This window comes from Hibiscus syriacus, unplaced genomic scaffold (genome assembly GCF_006381635.1).
Source record: "Hibiscus syriacus cultivar Baekdansim isolate YM2019G1 unplaced genomic scaffold, ASM638163v2 tig00019423_pilon, whole genome shotgun sequence".
NCBI classification, from domain to species: Eukaryota; Viridiplantae; Streptophyta; class Magnoliopsida; order Malvales; family Malvaceae; genus Hibiscus; species Hibiscus syriacus.
This window is the reverse complement of record NW_024062470.1, coordinates 247,927-270,908: the sequence shown is the minus strand read 5'-3', so window position 1 is coordinate 270,908 and position 22,982 is coordinate 247,927. Positions and strand designations below refer to the sequence as shown.

Below are 22,982 nucleotides of genomic sequence, written 5' to 3'. Positions count from 1 at the left end.
TCGGTAAAATATGAAGTCCACCATGTACCTTGACTGGATTACTATTTGGAAAGGCATTCTCCACCCAAAATCAACTTCTCTAGGCATGCATACATAAGGCCTTACCTACTAAGACCTAACGAGGACTTCAACTCGATGAGTGGTGCCGTAACACCCTGAAATCATTCAACATCAGTTTGTGTCATCTCGCAAGCTTGGTGGAATCGAGTATGGCTTAGTAATGCTAACCAACCAAACCCGAGGGTAAGCTTTAAGGTTTGGAAGCATTCACAGCTGAGCTCCACGATGTGGCATGATGAACATAGAATTCCTCGGGAAACTCATGTTCTGCTTCATTCCTACACAAGATATGTCTCGCAATGAATGAAAAAATCTTTAGAGGAAACCAAGGCCCTTTTGAAGGCTGCCGAGAATCACGCCGACCTAATCTCCTCCCCCTAGGTTTCAACCTATTCCATCTGTGCAGTGAGTGTAAGAGGGGTATCACCTTCCCTTGGATGGTTTAAGCTTAATTCAGATGGATGTTCTATCAACAATCCAGTAAATGCAGGGGCAGGAGATATCATCTGAGACACCAGTGGTAGATGGGTCGTAGTATCCTTCCGAAATACCCCTTATCACGCCTAATCCAGGCACGTAATCTCAACATAAATAATAACATAGTATATATGGTAGTCACCACAATCCGAATAAAGTAGCATGTGTGCGTAAATAGAATGTGAATGCACAATCGCCAAACAGAGTAAAAATGACTTGGAACACATGTAAACTGAAATAATCTAAAGAATCCATAAAAGTGAAAAACAGTCTTCAGCTGCTGAAAAGCTACCGATTATCTCATATGACAAAAACAAAGAAAGCAAAAGAGTTGAGATGTATCATCTTTTTTTAACTTAACAACCACAAAAGTAAACATCATATTACTATTTCCAAGGCATTGAAGCCACATCTAACTAGTGACCGGTCGATCCCCTTCGTCATACATCCACCCTCTCAACGTCTTCGAGTACAAGAGTCTTTGATGGCTTCCTCAACAGATCAGTATATTCTTCGAAAGAAGACCTCGTGAATTGAGTCTCTTTTCAGAAACCAGGTGTCAAGAAACCATAAGTTTTCAGAAGACACTCAAAGGTGACCTGCATTTACATTTGCAAGAATAAGAAAATAAGCATAGCTATCAAGCATGAAGGCACCCTAATTTTCCAAACAATTTACAAGCACTCAGCAACAAGGCTGTGATCATGTTTGTTTGTTTATGTTGGTGTAGTAAGCTAAATATACTAGTATCAACAGTTTTTCTGACCAAACAATAATTTTGAGCAAGCCAAAGCCATTAAACAAACCATAAGAAACAATAGCGAACATCAATCCAAAAGTTCAGTAGCAGGAAACTAAAATATATAACACCAAAGTTCCAAATTGATCTTAATCCATAAATAGTATTTAAACAACAAGAATTCAAATAAGTAAAACTTATAAAGAAAAACTCAATACCTTGACAAAGTTACCAAGAGTCTTGGTGGAACCCCTCGAGGAAGTGAAAACATCTTCAATCCCAGCAAACTGAAGCACCTTCTTGGGCACCCTAGCAGCCACAATCCCCGCACCTCTAGGAGCCGGTACCATCCTAACAGTGACCGACCCACATTTTCCGGTAACCTTACACGGCACCGTATGAGGTTTGCCGATCTTATTCCCCCAGTAGCCTCTCCTCACTAGTATTACCGACAGCTTGGCCAATATTATGGCCCCTCTAATAGCAGTCGCAGCTTCTTTGCTACACTTCACTCCCAACCCAACGTGTTCGTTTCCGTCGCCGACGACGACGAAGGCCTTGAAACGGGTGCGATGGCCGGCACGTGTTTGTTTCAGGACGGGAGTGATCTTCATCACTTCGTCCTTCAGTGAAGGGCCAACGAGCTGGTCGATGATTTAGTACTCTTTGATGGGGAGGGAATGGAGGTAGATTTGTTCGAGGGAAGATATTTTTCCCTCTTGTCTAAATGCCGAGTTTTGTCACCGGAACCCATTTCTCCTCCTCATCTTTGCGGTCACGGCATCAGCCTCTCGGGCCACGATCGGATCTCCCGCCGCCGAAGCCACGCCTGAAAGCGCCGCGCTCTCCGCCGCCTCTTTCTGCCATTAAATTATTATGAAGGTAAAAATGAAAATATTCATAATTCAAGTTATACATTTAGAATTATTATCAAACAACATGTTATATTCAGAGTCAATTCATACAGAATATTTGAATCATTTAGGTCATTGAATCATTCAATGTTTAATCATTTTATTTTATCAAACAACCCTTAAGTTAAGTTTATAGGAGAAATTATTAGATGATTCGACTCGTCACGGTATTCGTGGTCTTAACTAATAATATTTATCTTCGTTATTTTTTTAAGTTGAATATTCACTTCTTTTTTACATATAAATAAAATATATGTGATAATTTAAAAATTATTTTAAATTTTGTGACTGTCATTCATTAGAACTTTTAATTAATACAAATATTTGTACTTAATATATTTTTAAAAATAAAAATAATAACGACTGTAATTTTGTTAATGATAAAAATATTATTCATAGATTTAATATTGAAGACAATAATATTTTTATAATAAAATATTAAAATTACTAATGATAACAATAATTATTTAAATAATAATTATAATTATAATTTAAATAACAATAATAATTAAATTTTCCTCTCAACCCTTTTCTTCTCTTCATCCTAAAATTTTAAATTTTTATATCCGTCACTAGTTGTGAGTTATTTTTAAATAAATATTATCTTGTTTTTACTCCAAGTTAACAAAAATTATTAAAAAATTGAGTTATTCCGAGGATAATATAGGAAAAATAATAATGAAATATCATTATAAAATCAAATGGATAGAACGAGTTTACTATGTTTTGTGATTGTTATTTGAAAAAAAAATATGGGACGAAATTAAACCTAGAAAATCAAACAAAGAAGTTAAACCTCTTAAAATAATTCAAAATTAAATAGATTTTTTTTATTGAATTGGTTAATTCTATCATAATATAATTGATATATATATATATCAGTGGCGGATACAGAAATTTATAAATGTGGTCCAAAATTTTAATTTTATTTTCTTAAAAATAATGGGGTGCAAAAATTTTATTTTTCTCATTTTTTTAACATATTGTTATGTATGGCTCATAATACAAAGAAAGTCTCGTAGTGAGATTACGATTATGTGGGTTGGAGGCGCAACCCCATACAAGGTTATTTTTGTAAATGTGTTCTTTCCATTTTCTTTACCCGATTATTCAACACATATTATACTAAATTTTACTTTTTTTCCCCTTAATAATTCCCCTGATATATACTATCATGCTTTTCCAAACAAGTGTATACTATTTATATATAGTATTATCTTTATTCTCTCCGAAAAGAAACATACTCATATGTTGGGCTTGTAAGATTCAAACAAAAATCAACTCGAAAAGTCTCAAAACTTGATAAAGTAGAATATGATAAAGAAGATGGGGTCCTTAGTTGTAAGAAGATATAGAGTTCTGATTGATAACAGCAACGGGGTACTTGCGAGCGTTCTTGATGATCTTGGTTAGAGCAGCTTGGCCGAGATCAAGGCCACAGACATCGGCCAGGCGAACCAAGTAAAGCAGCACATCCGACAGCTCTTCTTCTAAATGTTCCTTCTCATCGTCACTCCAATTTGGTAGTCCTTTCCCGACTTCCCCTTTCCATTGGAATATCTCCGACAACTCTCCTACTTCTCCCACCTGCAATTATCAAGACATATCGGATTATTCGGGACACGACACGACATGCAACAGTAATAACATTTGTTATGTTGGAATTTTCGTTGAAATACTCGTGTATGACGCATGGATATAGAACTATAACATCAAGGCATCTTCTTAATATGCAAAAAGTGCTTTGTAAGACGCATATATATTCGTATCCAACACGGGTATCGATATATGATTTAAGGGACGGATGCACGTTGTAGGTGGAGAAAGCTTTTAAGATGGAGTGGGCTTACTAGTGCTAATAGGAGATTTCTTGGACTATGATGTTGATCCCATCCTCTAACATGAGCAAACTCGGCAAGCCTGTTGCTGAGGTCTTTGAGAGAAACATCCTTTGATTTATGAGCAATGCTGCTGTCATAAGAATTCTCCATTTCACTCTTAACTATGCCATTCATAGCCATGCTGTAATTTATAGGCAGAATTTGGCTGGGATGCTTGCTGCCTACAAATTCCACTGTTTCTCTCTCTCTCTCTTATCGCACAAAAACCACTGTTTGGTTAGTGGGGATTGAAATGATTCCTTCTTAAGTTGTTCCAACATTATCTGCTAGAAATAGAGATGATCCGTTCACAATTTCTAAAATATTTTCAAGTTTTTTTTATAGATAGATGAGTGAAAATGAATGATTTTAATTATTAATAAGAAGGTTTAATACCAAAATAAGTAATGAAACTATACCGTTTTTCCCGAATAGGTGCTTTAAATATTTTTTGACTTATCCCGGTGCCTAACGTTACCACTTTAGGTGCAAGAGCAGTTAACGGTATTAATTTCCACCGTTAAGTGAACGTATCATAATCCTGTAATTTTAAAAATTATATTTAAAATTTAAAATTATATATATATATATATATATATATATAAATTAAAAAACATAAACATTTTGAAATAACCCAAAACTTCAAAAACTTCATTTGAACCCCTAAACCAACGTCGACCATTGCCATTTGCCGTTGACAAAGCTCCACTCGACCTCACATCCCCTGAGAACCAAAACCCCTATGAAATCGTGACCGAATGACGACGACTGATTGACGGTGAATCAACATTTTATACTTGCAAACTCTATGATGAAAATCGCAATCTCACGTGATTTCGAAGGCCAATCGGCGGCAACTACGGCGCCGTATGACTAGGAGGATAGTAGAGACTACATCGACGACAGTGATCGTGGTCGGAAAGGGTGACTGCGGTGGGTTAATGTTAGGATTTGGGGATTTTATAGGTTTTCGGGCTTTTTTATAATTTAAGAGAAATTATGATTTTTTTATAAATATAATAATATTTTAAAAAAAAATGAATTTCAAAATCACCATATTGTTACATGTGACATTTAACAGGGGAAACTAACGTCGTTGACATCCCGAGCACATAAAATGGTCATGTTTGTAAAATTAGACACCAGGATGAGTAAAAAACTAGTTTAGCCCTTATTCGAGAAAAACGATATAGTTTTTAACACTTATTTTAGTATTAACCCTAATAAGAAAGGGAGAAAATAAAGGAAAGCGAATTACCCTCAACTTAAAAATTGTAATCTTAATAATTAAACTCAATTAATCCAATGATAAAAAAACGTGACTTTTTAAAAAGAAAATAGACTATGTAGGTAAATCTTAATTGTTAGAGGTTTGTTATTATGTATTAGATACACTGTTTGAATAAAATTTATTATTATGATCATTATACGATTAACGAAAATGGACTAAAAAGATACTAATACCTATTTAATTATTATTTTATAGCTTTTTTATATTTTAAAAAAATAAAATATTATCAACTTATAGTAAAAAAAGGGGGAACTCTTAATTGGCCATTCAATTTGTAGGGTGCTTGTAATTTTGCCACTGCAACCTAATTTATTACAACCGAGACACCAATTTTTAAGACATTAACAATTTGATTGTTGTCGTTATAAAATCGTTAAATTGATAAAAAATCGCTGTCTTTAGAACAAAAATACTATCTAGGGAGTAATTTTACTCCAAACATTTGAATGATTTAGGGGACAGTGTCGGAATGTTCAAAATTTTGAGGAATAATTTAAAACGAGGGTCATAGTTCGAAGATGAATTTGAAATAATCAAAGATATCTTTATGAATATTCTAATTTTTTTTATTAATATGGGATAAGTATAATACATTATATGTTCAAATATAACTCTCAACTATTTGATATTAAATTCTTGGCATTCCTGAGTAGGCCTGTAAATGACACAAGACAGATCGCGAGCTATTCGATATCGACTCGATAAATACTCGGATCGAATGGATTTGACTCGAGCTCAAGCTCGACTCGAGTTCTTAACGAGCTGAAATGAGCTACTCGATATTCGATTCGAAAAGCTCGTGTGCAACTCGAAAATATAATATATTAATATTTTATTTTTAAAAAATAAATTATTAATAATATTAATATTTATGTATTATTTTTTTAAATGTAATAAGATTTTTATGTATTTAAGGTTTATGTTCGAGTTTGAGTTTGAGGCTTCAATTGAGTTAAGTTTAAGATTTTTTTTTTCATTTCGACCTGCTCACGAGCTTCAGTTCAGGATTTTGAGTTTGAGTCGACCTCCATTTCAGAGTTTTCGAGTCGAGTCGAGCTCAGCAATACTCAAGCTCAACAATACTCGAGCTCGACTCGGCTCGTTTACACCCCTATTCCTGAGGCTCGAACCCGAGACACCTAAAAAAATAACAATAATTATTTTACCACCGAAGTCGTTTTGTTGGTTCGAGGCATGAACACCTAGGTCTCTAATTTGGCGTGGTGTACTCGAAAAGGCAAAGGAAAATTGCTTTATTTTCCAGGGCGACAGGCAGAAACATCATTACTCTCACAACTTGAACTTGAATTGCAATTCCAACCTGGACTATTTATTTATTTGGTACCATCTTTCCATAGCCACATGAGATGTTTGTACGGATACAACATGAATGATCCCACTTTTGGATTAGATAAAAATTATTAGTTAATTAATTAATATTATCATTAACGTGACAAAAATCTTATACGTTCAACATCATCATTTATGTACGTATTATATGTACTACATCATCGTTTATATACACGAGATATATGACACGTCTTCATTTATACACACGTAATATGCATAGAGAAGTGCTTTATCTACGACTGTTTTTTTTTTCAATAAAGATATCATCATCTCTATATGAAATTGAAGGAGTGGGTTGTTGGGGAAATGAAGAAAAATTGTGCAAAGTTGAGATCATCAATGGCGCCTCCACAAACTAGTTATCTTTCCTCACATGCGAATGAAACATTCTTTTTATTAAACTAAATTGATTACAAAGTAGTATCTGTTTTAAATACTCTCAACCATTTGACAATGAACGCTCAATCACCCTGCTGCAGTAGCTGATGTCCGAACCCGTGACCTCAAAGAACAACAACGATTCCTTTAACCATTGAAGTAAGTTGGTTCGTGCACGAATGAAACATTCAGGTTATGACAATGGAGATATAAATTATGGTTTTCTAACTAATCACACTTATCCTACCATTTTTGTTCTTATTGGATCGAATGAAGGTAGATATCCACTAGGGCTCTTGGAAACACACTCACTCTGCAATAATTGAAGGCAATCCCATTGGACTTTAGTTTTTATTTAAATCTTTTTACTTAAATTAGTGATTATATGGACTAACTCATTTTAATGTATAGGATTTCAAATATGATTAAAACTTAAGATAGATCCTTTAAATGCAATGACCCACAATTCAGGTCAAAGCTCAATCATTTTCACAAAGGCTTTTACTTTCTATAGTAAACATTTCATTCATATTATATGTTGATAAGAGGCATCTTCTTTATCCTTAAAGATCTATGACAAGTTCTTCATCTTTATAAATAACGGTGCAGAGTCGTCCCAGATATTTATACAAAATGAAAATTTATTTCATTATTTTAAACAATTAATTCAATATTACATAAATAAATTATAGAAAAATGATTAAACTTTGTGAAAATATATTATTTTTATTAAATTATTAAGAAAATGCCTTAAATACAACTAAAAATGGCTGTCCCTTGTTCCCATATGTAATGGGATAAGGGGAGGTAAGATAATAGGCTGCCCCAACACTAGGTTGAGAGCAACTTTCGTAGGAGACCTCCAAATTATGAAATGCCCTCCATGGGACTCGATCCCACAACTAAAAGAAAATGAATATAAAAAAATAGAATGCATGTATGATACATAGCTTTATTCTGAATAATAAATAAATAAAAAGAATTGTATATTATTTTATTGTTAGATTGAGAATGGAGATGACTAAAAATTAAAGAATCTTTGATAAACTGAAGAGTAAGATTTGAAAAAAGAGAAAAACATGATTAAATTTAATTGAAAAAAGTAAATTTCCATATCCATATATAAATAGGATTTTCCTAAATTGTAACTTGGATTTTCCTAAATATAAAAAAATAAAAGAAAAATTGAATAAACAAGTTTATAAAAGATTTAATAAACGAATGTACGAGCCATTACACTAATGATTCATGAATAATTCATCAAACGTTTTATTCATTTACATCCATGTTAATAATCTTTAAAAATATATATTTCTAAAACAAATATTATCATTATAACATACATATAAGATGTAAATTATATATTAACGTTATAATATATCATGTAAATAATTAAACATAAATAGAATGTGTCAAATCAACAACGACTGTTAAATGTTAATGGTTAATTAATCAATAGTTTCATTCAAATTTGATTAATTTGACCAAATTTGAAAGGTAGTTAAAAAAATACTAGTTACAAGGCTAGGCTGAGTCAATGGGCGAGCAGGCATCTTAGCTATGCATGCAGACTCCAATTCATTCGGTATGTTATTTTTAGCATGGGGCGCAGGCAATTAGTGCTTCCTTAGGGGGTTATTAAAAGAGTGGAACGGTTGTGCGCTCGATGTTTCCGGAAATGCTATGATTCTTATGTGACTAGGGCCAGAGTGAGTTGGGGGCATATATGCTGCTTGAAGTGAGTAAGGAGGCTAGGCTTAAGGGACCTTCGCTCGTGGAACAGGGCATGCTCTATCCATTTAATTCGGAAGTTGTTTGCTGGGGAGGGATCTCTTAGGGTGGAATGGGTTCGTACTTACATTTTGAAGGGGCTGATTTCTGGCAAGTGAGAATTAAAATCAATGTTAGCTGAAGCTTCAAGAGAATGCTTAAGCTGTGGTCTAAGCTTTACCTTTATTTGTCGCTAATATTTTCCCGGAGATGCTGAAGGTGAAGAACATCTGGGATGAGATTAGGGTGGTAAGTGATCGAATCGACTGGCAAAGGTTGGTCTGGTTTCCTGGCCATGTCCCTAAGCATAACACCATCTCGTGGATTGCTATTCTGGGGAAACTCCCTACGAAGGATCTATTGATGCGTATGGGGATGAGGGTCGAGAGTAGGGATTGTTTGTTGTGTGATATCGCTGGGGAGAGTAGAGACCATATGTTCTTCGATTGTCCTTACTCGAAGAGATGTTGGGCCTCCGTCTTGGGGCTGTGCAGCCTTATTAAGGGGATCGGAGGATGGAACGAGGAGTTGAATTAGACAATACATAAGTTTAAAGGTAAATCTCTCCTAGCCACTATTTCTTATTTATTTAGAATTAAGGTATCCATAAATAGAGTCTGTAATATTAGTAATCTTACATTATAACTATCAACTAATGTTAGGATAAAACAAAATAGCATTATTCTAAAATTTTGCATTACTTGTGATTAGGGACGGACTCAAGTTTTTTTTTGTTGGAAGCGAACTTGAACTTATAAAATTATAGGGGACGAAAACATATTTTTGATAGAAAATAAACAGAAAAAATTTAAAATATAAGTTAATTTTAAAATTCAAAGAGCGTCTGCCCCACCCGCCTCCCTCGATCCATTTCTGCTTATGATAATCTAACATCACTCAAATTAAATAAATCACACAATTTGTCACCCAAAAAAATCATACAATTTATAATCTATGATACAAACGAGTGACTTTTTGACTCATAAATATTAAATACTCCAATTTTGTAATAAGTTTAGCATGTAGCAATGGAATAGACTACTTATTAAAGAGCCTGAGATGTAGCATAGGGGAAAACGAACTTGGCCCAAATTAGAGCTTCGCAATCTAATCAACAAACTCTTAATACAAATAATTTGATTTAATTAATTTGGAATTTAATTTTTTTAGGTTAGATATGATTTTATTTATCTCTAACTCTAATTCTAATTGTATTTATTATTTTTATTAAAAATAAATAAATTATATAAATAGTTATAATAATGGATTTTAATTATAATTGTCTTTTTAATTTAAATTTGTAATTTGTTGTCAATAATCCTATTGTCCTACCAACAAAGGTTGATTCAAGTAGTAAACAGCTTGATATTGTTTAAGCAAGGTCTCGAGTTTGAGTCCTTGTATATACAAAAAATTCCTGCTAGGAGACTCACCTACCAAAGCTAGGTCTGCAACGTAGGTCGATCCGGATTAATTAAGACAAAACCTTATAACCGAAGGGCAATAAAAATATATTTTTTATAAATAAAATTAAAATAAAGTTTAAGGATCACATTTGCTTTGCCTCTATAGTAGATCAATTTATTATTTTCGCTTCTATTATATTTTTGCATCAATTTAAACCTAAAATTTTTTTAATTGCATCATTTCATGTCCTTCTCCTAACTTAAAATCATAAATTATAAACCTTAAATTAGTGTGTAGAGGTAATAGAGATATGATTTAGGGATTATAATTAAAAATTTTAAGTTAAACATAAACTTATAAAATGATGTAATTAAATAATTTTAAGGATTAAATTAATACGAAAATAATAAATTAGGGATTCTACCTCAAAGAATAATATAAAGAAGATGAACGTGAGTATAGTTCAAATACAATATTAAAATTGTTAGCGTTAAGAAAACGCAGAATATTTCTCCAATCGCATCCCTTCAAACTCATTTTCATTGAAGATCAACGGTTCCAATGTCAGATGACTCGTCTTCACTCCTTGAATTCACTGGATAACAAGGAATCAAAATCTGAAAAACCCTTAAAAAAAACTCTTTTAACATCAAGCGATTTCTATAAATAAGAATCCATCCTCTCATCTGCGCCGCCCAATCTTTGCTGAAAAAAAGAGAGAAATTTGAAGCACAAAAATGTCTGACGAGGAACACCATTTTGAATCCAAAGCCGACGCCGGCGCCTCTAAAACTTACCCTCAGCAAGCTGGTACCATTCGTAAGAACGGATACATCGTCATCAAGAACCGTCCCTGCAAGGTTTTTTTTTTGTATATCGGAGTCTATATTTTCTTTCTCTCTGTTTTGAATGATGTGTTGATGGTTTTGATTTCTTTGTGGATATTATTTGAGATTTTGACGGATCAGATTTTTTAAATAATGTTCATATTTGGAAAATTGAGATCTAAATATTACGTTTGATATTAACTTTTGATGCTTGAATTACATTAATTTATATATTTTATTTTGATTCTGAAAGTAGTTTTAAATATTTGTTGTAAATTTAAAAGAATTGAGAATTGGATGTGACTTTTTACTTTCGATGAAGTGAAATGGAAGTGAAAAAGTAACAAAAAGAACAAGTAAATCAAGGTCTATATTTTTAAGAAATTAATAATTTGTTATGAATCTTCTGGTTATGTTGAAGCTGATTAAAGTTATAGAAACTATTGGCATGTGATAGGTTAGTGTTTGATTGGTGGACTGGAGAATTGCACCCTATGGTTGCTATTTAGATTTGAGCTTATGATGATTTGCAAGTTTAGTTAACTTGATTGTTCTTTTGTGGTGGCGTGCACCAGGTTGTGGAAGTTTCCACCTCCAAGACGGGGAAACACGGACACGCTAAGTGTCACTTTGTCGGAATCGATATCTTCACTGGCAAGAAGTTGGAAGATATCGTTCCCTCGTCCCATAACTGCGATGTATGAAATGTGAACGTTCATAAATTGTTTTTCATTTCTCCTCATTCTCAGATTTAATGTTTAATTTGTCATGTGATTTCTTTGGCATTATTGGTTGATTTTGTTTCTGTTTTAACAGGTTCCGCATGTGAATCGTACTGACTACCAGCTGATCGACATTTCTGAGGACGGATTTGTAAGTTTTTTTACTTGATGGTTCTGTGTTTGTGTATGTGTTCTTAATTATTAGTTAAATTAAATATTTCTCAGGTGAGTTTGCTGACTGATAGTGGAGACACTAAGGATGATCTGAGGCTCCCAACTGATGAGAGCCTGTTGAAACAGGTCAATTACCTTCTTTTCTTTTTCCCTTGTGCTTTTGACAATTGATATTTGAGTTCCCAAGGTTGGATGCTTTTTAGCATATTCCTTCCGCCAGATTGCCCCTGCCCAAGGGGCAGTGGCATCACGAGCATACCTGCTCGAGAGAGGTTAAAGTTGTTTCGTTTTTATTTTCGCGGAGTTTTATTGATTTCAATCCGGTCCACTGTTGCTTTTCTGTCCACTTGATGCAAGCATACTGACTGAATCCTGTATTTTTTTTCGGGGAACATAGTCGTGCCTACACGTATAAACAGCTTCATTCATTGCATTTCTCATTTTTGATATGCTGGAACTGAGATTGGATATCTGTACCATGATGGTGACTGCAGATCAAGGACGGGTTTGCCGAGGGGAAAGACTTGGTCGTGTCTGTTATGTCGGCAATGGGGGAGGAGCAGATCTGTTCTCTCAAGGACATTGGTCCGAAATAGTTTGAGACTTGAATATCAGTATGTTATTGCAATCTTAAATGGGATTATTTTTATAAGACTTTTGCTTTTCCAAGACTTGGGGGTGGGTATAAATGCAAGTTTGAATGGGTGTCTTTTGCTTGGTTTGGATACTGAAAGAAGAAAAGTAAAAAAAGAAGACCATTACTGGTTTCTTGTTGTTCTATGGTTAACTGAAGTCCTTTTCCTTGTGCATGGTTTTCTTCTTTGGTGAAAAATAGGCCAACAATTCCTTTGTTGTTGTTGCCCTCTTGTTTTGGTTTGTGTTTAGCTACTAAAACATATTAAAATTTGATAGTTTAGGTACTAAACATGATAAGTTTTAAATATGAGTATTAAAATGAAATAAAAATTAAATATTAAGAATAGTTTTGAAAAAAAAAAGTTTAGATACTAAAAAGAATCAAAATAGATAGTTTACTTTATACACTAAATGTGTAGTTTACCCTTAGATTTATTTCATTTTAAAAGATAAAGGATTGATGAGTACTTGGATAGCTGCTCCATCTCTTTCAATTGCCCCTAGCTACCATGCGAGTATGAAACCACTACTACCTGCCAATCATGTCTTTTGATATTAAAATCGCTGGTTTTAATTTAAAATTTATGTATTATTTTTTTTAAAAATTAAATATTCCTAAAATTAAAAAAATAAAATATATTTAATATTTTAGATTGCGTTTAATCTAAAATATTATGATTTTTATCTTATTTTATGTTATATTATAATTTTTTTTTTAAAATTTTAAATTAGACCTTTATTATTAAAAAAAATTAGGCAATTGAGGGAATGCATTTGAATGCGTTGGGGAGGGAAACCCATCCTTTATCAATGCAGTGATGGGAGTGGGAAAGTGACCCATGGGTCATCATGTCGGCATTAAAAGGCAGCAAATGGTTCTGCCTTTTGTCAATTGTTTTTTTTTTTTATTATTTTCGAATATTTGGTTAAAGAGATTTTTAGAGGTTAATTATGTTACATTAGTATATATTTTTTAATCAACATCATTTAGTAAAATAATGGAGTCTACCATCATCTTATTTATTAAAGTTAAAAGGAAATAGGGATAGATATTTGAAGATTTGATTTCAAAACTAATACTACGAGAACCAATGGTCAATGTCTAATTATTACATCAACTGAGTAAGTTATTTTATTATTAGTGAAGATGTTTTAATCTATATAATAATTCAAGTTCTATGAGTTGGTAAAGGATTGAAGGTGTATTTAGGGATGATAATTTAATTCGAAATCGATATGTTTCAGTTTGATCTAATCTAATAGGATTAGAATTTTAAAAAAAAATGGAGTTCAAATTGGGTCGGTTGATTTTTTAAGGGAGTGAAATCAGGTCGGATTGGATGGAAGGTGAAAAAATTGATATAATCCGATCCAATGATAATAATCTAATTTCTCTAAAAAATTATTATTTTTGATTAAGTTCTTATTTTATACATAATTGAATCAAATTTATACTATAAAAATTCGAGTTAGGTCAAAGTCGGGTGGAAGATATATATTTTCGGGTTAGGTCGGGTTGAGTCGGGATATCCTCTAATCAAATGAAGACCATCACAGAAGTAACACTTTAATTTTTCTTTGCTGACCTTCTTCTTCGCACTGGACTTAGTCTTGCCATTTTTTCTCGATGGCTTTCCTTGGTTACGAACAGTCGATGGCTTACCTTGGCCATTCGAAGAGCTTTCTCTACCATCTCCCTGCTGCACCTTTTCCCGGTCTCCACCACTGTTGCCACTATCTCTGGCATGGGCCTGGACGACACATCGCTACTTGGCTTGTCACCTGCAAGCTCAGTCAGCTTTCCGGCTATAGCTATGGCCTCCGAAAGTCTCTGGGCATCACCTTGCTCTCCCTCGAGCATTGACCCTGGTCTAAGTCCTTCCAAGAAAGTCTTGAGCGCACCATTCAACTTCTTAATTTTCACATTTCCTTCGTCTGCAACCATCGCTCCCACTCGAATCTGTCTTTGTTTGGATCGTTTCTGAAAATTTCTACGAACCACCGTGTATTAGAACACCTCCGTCGACAAACTCGTATCGCCGACCAAATTTCACTATTCACAAAATTCACTATTCACGTAAATAGTAACCTCGCAGAAAAATTGACAAAATTCACCACCAAAAGCTCTGATACTAGTTGTTGGGAAATAAAAATAGTAACGAGTAATTTCCCTATAACCAAATTAGTGAGAATGCGAAATGAAAGCGGAAAAATAATACCCGAAATTGATAACGGAGTTCAGCCAATTTTGCTTACGTCTCCGGACTGCTGCAGATCTTTTACTAGAGAGAAAATTTACAAGTATTTACAAAACACTCACTACTCACAATAAAGCTCTCTAGTATTGGGAGAAAGAAATGATTTGAGATAATTTTGAAGCTCAATGGATTAGGGTATTTATAGTTGAAGCTTAAGGACTAATCTTGTAAATACCTTAAAGTGTGCTGTAACTAAAATGCATTTTCTTCATTTTTATTTCAACCAAAGTGGTTACCCCATGTTGATTCTAGCCGCCCATGTTGCTTCCTTTCAACAATATTGGCTTGAATATTCAACAGAAACAACCTTTGGGAACACATGATAATGGCAAGAGGTAGCCTTCCTCCCTCCCGTTTGTTTGTTGTAGATGATTTGGTCTTATTTTGCAGGGCTAGTCAATAACAAACCAATCTCTTGGGAGTTATTTTAGACCAATTTAGCAGATTCTCCAGGCATAAAGTGAATTCCAACAAGACGAGATGGACTTTTTAAAAATTGTGAATCATAATCTGGCGTCTACGTTGTGCAATTCCCTTGGCTTTTAGCATTCTACAAACCTTAGTAAATACCTCGGCATGCCCTTTTTCCATAGTGGTGTCACCAAAAGCACCTTTCAATTCATCATCGATAAAGTCCAAAAGAAGTTGAATGGCTGGATGGCGGCTAATCTTTCATTCGCGGTAGAGTGATGTTGGCAAAGTCTACTCTATTAGCTATATCAAACTACTTTATGCAGACTGTTGCTATCCCGAAAGGTGTGTGTGACCGTTTGGAACAAATAGCTCATCAATTCATTCGGGAGGCTCGAGGAACAACCCGAAAATAGCTCTGGTTAAGTGGGACACTTGTTGTGAACCCGCTACCAATGGGGGTTTGGTATTCGGCCTCTCTGAGCTCAAAATGAAACTTTCCTAGTTAAATTAGGATACAACTTTCTTATGCGGCCGAATGCTTTCTGGGCAAAAATTATGCGGACAAAATACAAAGTAAAGGGATCCTATATTAATACGAACCAAATTCCATTTCCCCATGCCACTGTTTGTGACTTTGATACCGATAGGGGTGAATGGAACTGTCAATTCCTTCCCCAAGTCCTCCCTGAAAGCCTTGTTCTTAAGGTTCTTGGCATGTCTCCTAACGTTGACATCAGATGCGACCTTCCAATCTGGCGGTGGAACCAGAGTGGGGGCTGCTCCTGTCGATCAGCCTTCAACTTGCTTAACGAAGATGGTTGGGATGCGGCCGATAGTAAGTGGAAACTCGTATGGGACTTCAATGGGCCACAAAGAATTAGAAGCTGTATCTGGTTTATTCTTCGACCTGGTGATTCAAAGAGCGGAACGAAAACGATATAGCGGTAGCTATTTCGCGGTAGTGCCATCGTCTGAAAGCGAAATTGATTAAATTGGCCACAATGAATATTTATAACAATAATTAAAAAAATTATTTCAATAATTATATTTGTGTATGAACTGCCCAACCTTTTTACACTAGGTACTAAACAATAAAAATTTTAACAAGTAAATATTAAAAATATAAACCAATCCGAAAAAAAGTCTCAAAGCAATTTCATTCATTCTTTTTTCAGTATTTGTTTTGGTTTGGAACATATACATAAACAGTAATTTCGAAATTCCATTACAAAAAGAAATATATATATTAGAATTTACAAGGGAAAAATTGAAGTATCTGACATTGAATTTGTTTACAGTTGAATTTAAGAGTGTTTATCTCCCAGAAGTAGGCTGGTTTTCCATGGAACATGAATGAATGTTGTTCATTCTTTGAATGCACTTATTGAACCACTCTTTCTTCTGCTCTGTGATGAATTTTCTATGGCAGATCTTCAATCCCCTCTGCAATTTCAGCCCTGTAAATATATTTACTTTCCTGCTCCATCATCAAACCACCTCTCGTGCAGCTGTCGAAGAACGAGCAGCTCACGACAGTGTCGAGAACAAGAACCATGGAGTACAAATAAGCAATTAAAATCCCTTCCGAAGCCATCGAGAACCAGCCGAAATCATCACTGCCGTAAGATCTCACGACCCGATAATGAAACAGAGCTTCAATGCCCGCCAGTGCGAGATTCCAAGGCAAAGCCAACGATAAAGCAGTCGAGGTTCTTCCTTTGATGACTACGCAAGCTTTTAGAATCGACAGATATCCACCGGATTTGTCCTTTCCCGTTGAAACCAACGCGATGTTTGAAATCACGAAAGCATTCGCCAGAATCAGAGAGTAGAAAACAGCACCGAAAGCCGACATTAAATGAAGCCAACCGGGGGAAGACAATCCCAACCCATTGATCAAATTGAACCCGAAGAACAAAACGGAGAGAGCAGTCGCATCCGCCGAAATGATCAACAGGAAATTACAGATTTGGGTTTCGAGGAGGGGCTTGTAGAGTGAAAGAACCGATGAAAACAGACAAGGTTTCTTCGAGGTTCTCCCTTGGCGGAAACAGAGTTCGATAACGCTGGCCTTGGCAACGAGGAAGAAAGAGAACGTGAAAGGAAGTGCGAAAACGGAGAAACAGATGGTTTGGGAAAGTTTTAAACTGAGAAGCGTGAAGAAATCTGATGAATAAGGGAACCCAGAAGCTTGAAAAAGATCATCGAGTCGGGCATGGATCGATTGAAGCAAAGAAGAAGATGGAACGAATATTTGCGAAAGAAGAAGTGAAACAGAGTAAGGGAAAGCAAGAAGCGCAGGTGTTAGAGTGAAGAAGTGGTAATTTTGAAGGAAAGTGAAGATCGATCTTCTCAAAATGCTGGCTGATTTCTCCATTTGAGTTCTTGGGGTATTATCCTCCATTGATGAGAGAAAGAACATGCAAGCAAAGCCGTGATGCATGCCCCCTTTATTCAAGTTTTTCTTCTTCTTTGAAATGGTTGCTGGAAAGGAAATGGAAAGATTGAGCAACAACTACAATGCTAACAAATTTGCAGAGATGAAGTTGTTTATAACAATGAGATTCATTGGGTTTTTCGATCTTTGTATTCTCCAATTACCTAATGTAACTAAGAACTCATGGAAAATTAAATAAATAATAGAAATAGTAAATATATGGGTAAACTACAAATTTCATCATTAAAATCTACTCTCTCCTATTTTGCTCACTGAACTTTAAAAAAAAATTCAATTTTTTTTCACTGAACTTAATGCATTGAGTTTTTAGCCACTCTGCAGCTAAATAGTTAATGACGTTAAAACAATGATGTTTTAAAAAAATTAAAATTTTCCCCAAAATGACGTTATTTTACATCTATATAAAAGTCATTTATAACACCATTAGTGAGGAAACAACTTAGTGATAAAAAAATCTAATGTATTAAGTTCAGTGAGGAAGTTAAAAAGATTTAAAATAACTTGAGTGAAATAGGAAAGAGAGTAAAGTTCAGTCACCAAATTTATAATTTACCCTTAATGTATACTCGAAGATCAAACTTGAATATGATAAAATATTTATTATTATTAAATATAATTTTATTATTATTTTATTAGTAGAAGAGTCATAGGTGGGGTTGTCATATGCTTGAGTTTGTAAATTCTCAAACCGATTCAAATTATCTATTTTTAGAGATAATTGTACATGATATCCCCAAACTATGATCCCTATTTCAAATTGATCCTTAAACTTCAAAATATTTTATATCATTCCTTAAACTATAATCTCTATTATAGATTAGTCCCTAAACTTCAAAATATTTTATATCGATACTCAGACTATATGTGTCATTCCAACTTGATCCTTCCATTAATGTGAGTTAACTTTATTGGTTAAAAAATTAATATTTTTTTTAAAGTCTAGAGAAGTGAACCCGTGACATTCTAAAGATTTTCCGAGACTTTCAAAACCAAATTAATTTTTTTAGAACATGTTTAGTTCAAGTTACTTTAAAAGACCAATAGAATTAGTGCCACATTAACAAAAAAGATCAAAATAAAATGATATTGATAGATTGAGGACTGATATAGAATGCTTTAAAGTTTAAGAATTAATTTAGAATAGGTTTGGTGATTAAAATAGAATATTTTAAAGTTTAAGGATCAATATAGAATAAAAATCACAATTATATTTTATGCAATTATCTCTAATTTAAAATAAAATATTCTGCTAATATTTATTTATTTTTAATTACATTTAAATAAAAAAATATTTTTAAGTTATTTAAATTATATTCTAATCATGTTAGTCATTAAACTGAAAAAAAAGATTACTAAACATATTAAAAATAATATATACAAATGAATATTTTCCATGTTTGTTTTATAGTTTGTGTTTGGTGTTTGTGATTATAGTTCGAGCACCAGTGTTTCCAGTAGGGTGATTGAACGTTCATTGTCAAATGATTAAGAGTATTTAGAATAGATACTTTGTAATAACATTAGTTTAATAAAAGAAATTAAATATAATTTTATATATGGTTTGATTTTGACTCATGATTAAAACAAAAGAGTCTATTACTTAATTAAAATCAACAGTAAAAATCATTAATATAGGCATTAATGCAAGTCTACTTCATATTTACACAATCTTTGATGGTTCTTCAATCATATGATATTTCATTCTTTTCATGCATTCTCAATTTCTCAATCACATAAAGCATGTTATATGGTTATTAGTTTATAAAATTAAAATATTATATCGAAAATAAATTCATTTAATTAAATTCATGTCAGAAAAAAAATAATTTTTAATTGAATATCTGAAAAAATAGAAATAAAACTTAATACTCAAAACTCTTAAAACACAATTCTAACAAACGTTCAATTGACATCTATGGATACATAATTATAATGTTGTTTACGAGATTGGTGCGCTGTCGTTTTGACCATTGATTAGTTTGTTAGGGGAGTATCATATCCTCACAATAACAATAATAATAAATAATGATTTAAGCTCAAACGAGTAGTTGTTTAACTTGGAAGCAATTCATATACTAAAGGGGGAGTATTAACTTCCTAACTACAAAATTATATCACAAGTCCGTTATCAAGTCAATTCTAAGTTTTTTTTTATTACTCTCTTGGTTCTAGGGTTTCGTCCGGACTAATTCGTATCGAACCACATCACACATATGATTTTGATAGGTAGGTCTCCTAATAGAAATTTTATGCATACATAAGAACTCGAACATGAGACATTTTTTAAATAATTCTGTGTGACCTACCTACCTACTTTGTTGGTTAAATATATATATATTTTTATACATTTTGTATTAATTTTTTATATAGTATTTCTTTTGTAGTTTATATCATTTTAACTAACTTACCTCAGTGGTTAAAGGAATCGTTGTTGTTCATAGATATCAATAATTGATAATATTTAGAACATAGATTACTTCGTAATCCCCTTAATTTAATAAAAGAAAGTTAAATCTGTATGTTTTTATCTTTCTTTATTATTATTTTACAACCATTTATTTATTGTGGCAGTTAATTTTTTTAAGATATATGTGAGATATGAAATATAAAGAATTTTATGTAGTTGTACTTTTTATGACATCTTAAATTATTATTTCTCTCCATCACGAAAACAGATAAGGTCGAATCAAGCTAAGATTTATCTCGTGTATGATCTATTGTACGCTGATATCTCTTTTGATTGTCTTTCTATTTATAAATTCGTAACACATTTAATTTTTGTAATATTCATAATATAAGTAAACGAAAAATATGTTAAAAAATGCACGTATAAAACATTTAATAGAAAAGATTTGTATTTATTAATCTCATATTTAATTTTAAATAAATTTTTTTAGCTATTTTATTTAAAGATTGTAGTATAATGTATATGCATATGCATGAATTATTTTGAAAAAGAATAGCTTAATTTTTTATCAATTGAATTGGTGTTGAGTAATTAGAGTTGGGTCGTGACATGGACTCTATACCTAAACTATATAAATTAAAAAGTGATTACACTTAATCAACATGATGGGATCTAAACTCTATAAAAGGGGTTAGGGTTGGTAATGAACGAATTATATAATTATTAGGAGCAACGTGTGTTGTAAACACCCGTTTTTGTCCGGGATTTTTTTCCGTTATTTTATTATTATTATTATTATTATCATTATATTATTAATTATTATTATTAATTATTTTACATATTACATTTTTTTTGTAGGCTTAGAAGCCCAATTCAGATTACAATTGGCCCAATCCCGGAGCCCAACAACCCACCAGATTAGGGTTTCAAACCCTAAATCAGTTTAGGGTTTCAAACCCTAAAATCAGATTAGGGTTTCAAACCCTAAATCAGTTTAGGGTTTCAAACCCTAAATCAGTTTAGGGTTTCAAACCCTAATCCCCAACTGCACAGCCGCCGCTCAAGCCAGAGTCCAATCCCTCAGCCGCACGTTGATCTTCACCAGTCATGCCTGAGCCGCGTGAGCAACCGTGAGCCAATCACCGAGCCACCAAGCCGAGGTGTCCCGTCGCCGCCGACTGTTCTCCTGCATGAACAGTAACCGGTTCTTGTAAAAACAGTAGCCTAAATCCTAGAATCCATTTAAAAAACAGATTAAATCCCGAAAAATCGGGAGGTAATCATGCAAAGACAGTAAGACCCATATCCTATTTTTTCTAGATATCATCATCTCACCAGATACTGAATATAAAGAAAGCAAAAAGGAAACAAAAAAATACCAGAGGGGACGGAGAAAAAATCGAAACAGAAAAAAAAAAAGAGAGAAAAAAGAAAGTTTTACCTCTTCCTCGAACCACCACCGCGAACCTCGTTGTGACCTTCTCCGATCTCGGCTAGCCCCGTATCTGAAGGTAAAGCCTTCTCCTCTTCTAGGTTGGTTAGGGTTGGAGTGAGGTGATTTTTAGGGTTTTGAGTCGCTTAGGTTTTTAGGGGAGAGAGAGATGAGTTTACTCCCCATGGCCACCGATCCACGGTGGCCGGGGAGTTTTGGGTCCTCTGTTTGCTGGAAAAAGGGGTTGAGAAGGAGAAGCTTGAGAGCCTTTTCGGCTCTCTGTAATGAGAAGGAGAGAGGGAGATCGGCTGAGGAAATGAGGGGGAGAGTATATGATTTTTAGGGTTTCATAATAACCCTTAAGAGGGTTATTTTTCAGACGTCGAACGACGTCGTTTTGAGGCCGAGTGTTGGGATTAAGGGCTAATAGCCCATTTGGTCCTCTTATCTCTGTAATCTTGCACGCGTGTCCTTAGCATTTATGGGTGAACTACATTTTAAATCCCTTTAGCTTTGTAATGGTTGTAATATGATCCTAAATGAAATTTCATCTTTCTATTTTGAGCTCTTTATTTATTTCTTGTTCCGTTTTAATCCTATATGATAAGTATTATATTTTCTAAGTGTTTAGATTTTTGGTTGCTTGTTTCATATAATATTCGTTTTAGTCCTTATTTGCATGTGTTGTAGGATTTTAGCTGATGTCGAATTTGGCCCTCAGATTTATGCATCTTCTGTTTTAGTCACTATTTACTATGTAAAAGAAATACATGTTTTATTCATGTTTATAATCCATGTATTTTGATTCTGAATGCATTTTGATCACTACTTTTATATATTGGGTTAAATGCTGAATATGGCTTGCTTGTTTTACTTTCATTTTATTTTAGTCCTTAATAATATTGTTGAGTTATTTTGGCTTCTAGTATTTGTATTTTAATGTTTTATATTTGGATTCTGTTTGTTTGTAATTGGTGTTTAGTCCTTTAGATTCTGTTTTTGGCGTTTTGGTCCTTTAATTTTCTGTTATTGATTTGGTATTTTAAATTCCTGTTTTTGCTGTTTAGCCCTTGAAGATTCTGTTTTTACCGTTTTAGTTCCCAAATTCATTTTTATTTACTTTGGTTTCTAAAGTTTCGAGTATATTTATTTTGGTTCTTTAATTTCCTGTATTTTTGCAGTTTAGTCCCTAATATTTTTTGTCATTTTAGCTCTTTTTAATTTCCATTAATTACATTTTATTGCCTTAAATGATGTATTTTGGTATTTTAGTTTGGTTTGTAATATTTAATCGTTTGCTTTTCAATCCTTGATACATGTATAGTAAGTGTTCTTATTTAATATTGTAAATATTTTATTTGTCATTGGCAATCATATTTGTTTCTATT

At 33.3% G+C, this 22,982-nt stretch overlaps 4 protein-coding genes and 1 pseudogene across 4 annotated transcripts; 2 read left to right on the top strand and 3 right to left on the bottom strand.

Annotated features, from left to right (window-relative positions):
- Window positions 1-821: 821 nt before the first annotated feature.
- Window positions 822-2,143, bottom strand: LOC120209633 (annotated as a pseudogene).
- Window positions 2,144-3,418: 1,275 nt separating this feature from the next.
- On the bottom strand, window positions 3,419-4,257 carry LOC120209637 (dCTP pyrophosphatase 1-like). The gene is made up of 2 exons (XM_039208579.1): window positions 4,041-4,257; window positions 3,419-3,777 (listed from the first exon to the last, which is right to left on the bottom strand). Exons 1-2 carry the CDS (start codon window positions 4,209-4,211, stop codon window positions 3,526-3,528), a joined length of 423 nt encoding a protein of 140 aa, XP_039064510.1. The 5' UTR covers window positions 4,212-4,257; the 3' UTR covers window positions 3,419-3,525.
- Window positions 4,258-9,069: 4,812 nt separating this feature from the next.
- LOC120209597 lies at window positions 9,070-9,396 on the top strand. The gene has a single exon (XM_039208560.1). It carries the CDS (start codon window positions 9,070-9,072, stop codon window positions 9,394-9,396), a length of 327 nt encoding a protein of 108 aa, XP_039064491.1.
- Window positions 9,397-10,960: 1,564 nt separating this feature from the next.
- Window positions 10,961-12,655, top strand: LOC120209636 (eukaryotic translation initiation factor 5A-like). Its single transcript, XM_039208578.1, has 5 exons — window positions 10,961-11,126; window positions 11,669-11,791; window positions 11,910-11,966; window positions 12,041-12,115; window positions 12,484-12,655. Exons 1-5 carry the CDS (start codon window positions 11,004-11,006, stop codon window positions 12,583-12,585), a joined length of 480 nt encoding a protein of 159 aa, XP_039064509.1. The 5' UTR covers window positions 10,961-11,003; the 3' UTR covers window positions 12,586-12,655.
- A 4,062-nt stretch (window positions 12,656-16,717) lies between these two features.
- Window positions 16,718-17,701, bottom strand: LOC120209596. The gene has a single exon (XM_039208559.1). The coding sequence runs from the start codon at window positions 17,699-17,701 to the stop codon at window positions 16,718-16,720; it is 984 nt and encodes a 327-aa protein (XP_039064490.1).
- Between the last annotated feature and the right edge of the window lie 5,281 nt (window positions 17,702-22,982).

Excerpts from the sequence above, each read along its gene's own strand:
- LOC120209637 (XM_039208579.1), bottom strand. The coding sequence starts at position 4,211 with ATGGCTATGAATGGCATAGTTAAGAGTGAAATGGAGAATTCTTATGAC. Across the intron at positions 3,778-4,040 it reads GAAATCTCCTATTAGCACTA|GTGGGAGAAGTAGGAGAGTT; the intron begins GTAAGCCCACTC and ends TGATAATTGCAG.
- LOC120209597 (XM_039208560.1), top strand. The coding sequence starts at position 9,070 with ATGCTGAAGGTGAAGAACATCTGGGATGAGATTAGGGTGGTAAGTGAT.
- LOC120209636 (XM_039208578.1), top strand. The coding sequence starts at position 11,004 with ATGTCTGACGAGGAACACCATTTTGAATCCAAAGCCGACGCCGGCGCC. Across the intron at positions 11,127-11,668 it reads TCAAGAACCGTCCCTGCAAG|GTTGTGGAAGTTTCCACCTC; the intron begins GTTTTTTTTTTG and ends GGCGTGCACCAG. Across the intron at positions 12,116-12,483 it reads ATGAGAGCCTGTTGAAACAG|ATCAAGGACGGGTTTGCCGA; the intron begins GTCAATTACCTT and ends TGGTGACTGCAG.
- LOC120209596 (XM_039208559.1), bottom strand. The coding sequence starts at position 17,701 with ATGGAGGATAATACCCCAAGAACTCAAATGGAGAAATCAGCCAGCATT.